Here is a 5,649-nt window from a genome sequence, read left to right on the forward strand (position 1 = left end):
TCTCAAAATTGCAAAAACATTCTAAAAATGGTCAGGAAAAAGATCCTAAGGCTTTCTTAAAATATCAGCATTGCCTCTGTCAGGCTGAGGGCCCTTGTGCACGCTAAGGCATGGGCAGGACACCTGAGCTGTGGCCTCCCTCAGGACATGACAGTTTTAATGGCCTCTCACTCCCCAGGTACCTGAAGTGAAAAATCCAAGAGAGAGGAGAATGGGTGATGGCAGCCAGAAGAGTAGAGGGCACAGGCAGGAAACCCAGTGAACTTGACTCTCCTGTGTGCATCCTTCCTGGCTGTCCATGTGCTGCTGGTAGAAGACTAACTCTGGCTGTTTTTATGGCCTTGGTGTGCTGTCTGCCCAGGGTACTTAAACCTGCTTTTCTGGACTTTCCTGGAACTGTACTTACAAAAGGGAATCACAGTGCAGAGGCTAAGAAGGTATGCTCTGGAGGCAAGTGGACTTTGTTACAATTCCATCTAAGTCACTTACTTAAAAGCCATGTGATCTTGATCAAGATATTTTGGCCTTTTGGAAATAGTTGTTTTTCCTTCTTTCATTGAAGTATAGTGGCTCTAACATATAAGTTACAGGTGTACAATATGTTGATTCACAATTTTTAAAGGTTATAGTCCATTTATAGTTATTATAAAACATTTACTATATTCCCCATGTTGTACAGTATGTTCTTGTAGCTTATTTTATACCTAAGGGTTTTTACCTCTTAATCCCCTACACCTATATTGTTCCTCTGCCCTCCCCTGTCCCCAGTGGTAATCAATAATTTGTTATCTGTAATTGAGTCTGCTTCTTTTTTTGTTATATTCACTACTTTGTTGTACTTTCAGATTCCACATGTGATATTATACAGTATTTGTCTTTCTCTGTCTGACTAGTTTCACTTAGCACCGTGCCCTCCAAATCTATTCACGTTGCTGCAAATGGCTGCATTTTGTTCCTTTTCATGACTGAGTAATGTTCTGTTGTATAGATATACCACATCTTTTTCACCCATTCATTTGTCAATGGACACAGTTGTTTCCATGTCTTGGTAATTGTAAACAATTCTGCTATGAATATTGGGGTGTGTGCATTTTTTCAAATTAGTGTTTTTCTTTTTTTTTTTGGTATATACCAAGGAGTGGAATTGCTGAATCATATGATAATTCTATTTTTAGTTTTTTTGGGGAAACTCCATACTGTTTTCCTTAGTGGTTGTACCAGTTTGCATTCTCACCAACAGTGTTTGAGGGTTCTCTTTTCTTCATATCCTTGCTAACATTTGTTATCTGTGTTCTTTTTGATGATAGTTGTTTTGATAGGTGTGAGGTGATATTTCATTGTGTTTTTGATTTATATTTCCCTCATGATTAGTGATATTGATTGTCTTTTTATATACTTGTTTGTCTTTTGCATATCTTTGGAGAAATGTGTATTCAAGTCTTTAGCCCATATTTTGATTGGGTTATTAGATTTTGTTTTTTACTACTAAATTGTAGGACACTCATATATTTTGGAGATAATCCCTTATCAAATATATGGTTTGCAAATTTTCTCTGTCATTCCAGACATTGCTTTTAAATTTGGTTGATTGTTTTCTTTGCTGTACTGAAGTTTTCCAGTTTGAGGTAGTTCCATTTATTTATTTTTTGATTTTGTTGCTTGTGCTTTTGGTGTCATACCCTTGAAATCATTACCAAGACAAATGGCATGAAGATTTTCCCCTGTGTTTTCCTTTAGGGGTTTTACAGTTTTGGGTGTTTAAATCTTTTAACTCATTTTGAGTTTATAAGCATCCAATTCATCTCTCTCTTTTTCTTTCTATCTTTCTGTCTTTTTTTTTTTTTTAAATGTGGATATTCAATTTTCAGAACATCATTTATTGAAAGGCCTCTCCTTTCCCCATTGTGCATTTTTGGCATCCTCATTGAAATCAGTTGACTGTATACATGTGGACTTACTTCTGGACTCTCTATGCTGTTCCATTGATCTACATGTCTGTCTTCATGGAAGTACTATGCTGTTATACTGACTATAGCTTTGTAATATATTTTTCAATTAGGGTGTGTGATGCCTCCAGTTTTATTCTTCTTTCTCAAAATTGCTTTGGCTATTTGTGCTTTTTTTGTGTTCCCACATGAAATTCAGAATTGTTTCTTCCTAATTCTTTTTCTGAAAAATGCCATTGGAATTTTGCTAGTGATTGCATTGAATCTGTAGATCATCTTGAGTAGTAAGGACATTTTAACTCTATTGTCTTTCAGTCCATGAACATGATGAGATATATTTCCATTTGTTTATGTCTTAATTTATTTCACCAATACTTTGTAGCTTTCTGTAGACAAGTTTTTCACCTTTTAAAAGTTTAATTCCATGTGTTTTATTTTTTTTGTTGCATTTTAAGTTGGATTGTTTTCCTAATTGCATTTTCAGGCAGTTTATTCTTAGAGTATAGAAATGCAACTGATTTTTGTATGTTGACTTTGTGTACTACAACTGTGCTGAATTGGTGTATTAGTTTTAACATGTATGTTGATCACTGCTATATCTTCAGCGTCCACAGCAGTACTTCTGGACATTTCAGTCAATTCAGTCACTCAGTCGTGTCCGACTCTTTGTGACCCCATGAATCGCAGCATGCCAGGCCTCCCTGTCCATCACCAACTCCCAGAGTTTACTCAAACTCATGTCCATTGAGTCGGTGATGCCATTCAGCCATCTCATCCTCTGTCATCCCCTTCTCCTTCTGCCCTCAATCCCTCCCAGCATCAGGGTCTTTTCCAATGAATCAACTCTTCACATGAGGTGGCCAAAGTATTGGAGTTTCAGCTTCAGCATCAGTCCTTCCAATGAACACCCAGGACTGATTTCCTTTAGGATGGACTGGTTGGATCTCCTTGCAGTCCAAGAGACTCTCAAGAGTCTTCTTCAACACCACAGTTCAAAAGTATCAGTTTTTTGGCACTCAGCTTTCTTCATAGTCCAACTCTCACATCCATACATGACCACTGGAAAAACCATAGCCTTGACTAGATGGACCTTTGTTGGCAAAGTAATGTCTCTGCTATTAAATATGCTATCTAGCTTGGTCATAACTTTCCTTCCAAGGAGTAAGAGTCTTTTAATTTCATGACTGCAATCACCATCTGCAGTGATTTTGGAGCCCCAAAAAATAAAGTCTGACACTGTTTCCACTGTTTCCCCATTTATTTCCCATGAAGTGAGGGGACCAGATGCCATGATCTTAGTTTTCTGAATGTTAAGCTTTGAGCCAACTTTTTCACTCTCCTCTTTCACATTCATCAAGAGGCTTTTTAGTTCCTCTTCACTTTCTGCCATAAGGGTGGTGTCATCTGCATATTTGAGGTTATTGATATTTCTCCTGGCAATCTTAATTCCAGCTTGTGCTTCTTCCAGCCCAGTGTTTCTCATGATGTACTCTGCACGTAAGTTAAACAAGCAGGGTGACAATATACAGCCTGATGTACTCCTTTTCCTATTTGGAACCAGTCTGTTGGTACATGTCCAGATGTAACTGTTGCTTCCTGACCTGTATATAGGTTTCCCAAGGGGTGAATCAGGTGGTCTGGTATTCGCGTCTCTTTCAGAATTTTCCACAGTTCACTGTGATCCACACAGTCAAAGGCTTTGGCATAGTAAATAAAGCAGAAATAGATGTTTTTCTGGAACTCTTGCTTTTTCAATGATCCAGCAGATATTGGCAATTTGATCTCTGGTTCCTCTGCCTTTTCTAAAACCAGCTTGAACATCTGGAAGTTCATGGTTCACATATTGCTGAAGCCTGGCTTGGAGAATTTTGAGCATTACTTTACTAGCGTGTAAGATGAGTGCAATAGTGCAGTAGTTTGACCATTCTTTGGAATTGCCTTTCTTAGGGATTGGAATGAAAACTGACCTTTTCCAGTCCTGTGGCCACTGCTGAATTTTCCAAATTCGCTGGCATATTGAGTGCAGCACTTTCACAGCATCATCTTTTGATTTGAAATAGCTCAACTGGAATTCCATCACCTCCACTAGCTTTGTTCATAGTGATGCTTTCTAAGGCCCACCTGACTTCACATTCCAGGATGACTGGCTCTAGCTGAGTGATCACACCATCGTGATTATGTGGGTCATGAAGATCTTTTTTGTATAGTCCTTCTGTGTATTCTTGCCACCGCTTCTTAATATCTTCTGCTTCTGTTAGGTCCGTACCATTTCTGTCCTTTATTGTGCTCATCTTTGCCTGAAATGTTCCCTTGGTATCTCTAATTTTCTTGAAGAGATCTCTCATCTTTCCCATTCTATTGTTTCCCTCTATTTCTTTGCATTGATCACTGAGGAAGGCTTTCTTATCTCTCTTTGCTATTCTTTGGAACTCTGCATTCAAATGGGAATAGCTTTCCTTTCCTCCTTTGCTTTTTGCTTCTCTTCTTTTCACAGCTATTTGTAAGGACTCGTCAGACAACCATTTTGCCTTTTTGCATTTCTTTTCCATGGGGATGGTCTTGATCCCTTTCTCCTGTACAATGTCACAAACCTCTGTCCATAGTTCATCAGGCAGTCTATCAGATCCAGTCCCTTAAATCTATTTCTCACTACCACTGTATAGTCATAAGGGATTTGATATAGGTCATACCTGAATGGTCTAGTGATTTTCCCTACTTTCTTCAATTTAAGTCTGAATTTGGCAATTTTAGTAGATAATAAATAAACATTTGTGGAATTAATTTATTTTTTCAGATATAAATTATAAGTCTATCTGTAAAATGAATTTTCCTAAGAGAAATTGTTGGGGTAAGTATATATCTTAAAATGAATATTAGCTCTTTCTGCCATCTTCCCATGCCGCCAGAATGGTGTGCATGAATGTCCTGACTAATACTCTCAAGAGTATCAGCAATGCCAAAAAGAGAGGCAAACACCAGGTCCTTATTAGGCCATGCTCCAAAGTCATCATCAGCTTTCTAACTGTGATGATGAAACATGGTTACATTGGCAAATATGAAATCATTGATGATCACGGGGCTGGGAAAACTGTTGTGAACCTCACAGGCAGACTAAATAAGTTTGGAGTGATCAGTCCCAGATATGATGTGCAACTCAAAGATCTAGAAAAATGGCAGAATAACCTGCTTGCATCCTGTCAGTTTGGTTTCATTGTACTGAGAACCTTAGCTGGCATCATGGACCATGAAGAAGCAAGACAAAAACACACAGGAGGGAAAATCCTTGGGTTCTTTTTCTAGGGTTGTAATACATGTAAATAAAATGCCTCAGAGGACAAAATAAAATGAATACTAGAATATTTTAGTAGATAATATCATCCATGGAGCTGTTACAATATATGGAAATATTCTTTCCTCCTACAGCCTTAGCAAAAGATTGTTATCTTTGCAATCTGATAGTATTTCAGTGTATTTTAATTTACATTTTTTTCCTAATATGAGTAAAGCTGAGTGCCATAGATGTTTTTATTTTTTAAATTGTCTCTTAATATTTGTTGCTCCCCTTACCCTGTTTAGATCCAATTTTATTCTTTCCAGGTCTCTACTAAATTTTCTAGTCTGATTTATTGAGCAATCCTTCTTTCCCCCATTAATATTACCTTATCGCCATGTACTAAATTCTCATGTATCTGATTACTTATCT

The 5,649-nt window shown here is 37.6% G+C and overlaps 1 protein-coding gene across 1 annotated transcript; it reads left to right on the forward strand.

Annotated features, from left to right (window-relative positions):
* The first annotated feature begins 4,841 nt into the window (after positions 1–4,841).
* LOC122427089 (40S ribosomal protein S15a-like) lies at positions 4,842–5,246 on the forward strand. Its single transcript, XM_043446301.1, has one exon. It carries the CDS (start codon positions 4,854–4,856, stop codon positions 5,244–5,246), a length of 393 nt encoding a protein of 130 aa, XP_043302236.1. The 5' UTR covers positions 4,842–4,853.
* The last annotated feature ends 403 nt before the right edge of the window (positions 5,247–5,649 follow it).

Source organism: Cervus canadensis, chromosome 2 (genome assembly GCF_019320065.1).
Source record: "Cervus canadensis isolate Bull #8, Minnesota chromosome 2, ASM1932006v1, whole genome shotgun sequence".
Lineage (NCBI taxonomy): Eukaryota > Metazoa > Chordata > Mammalia > Artiodactyla > Cervidae > Cervus > Cervus canadensis.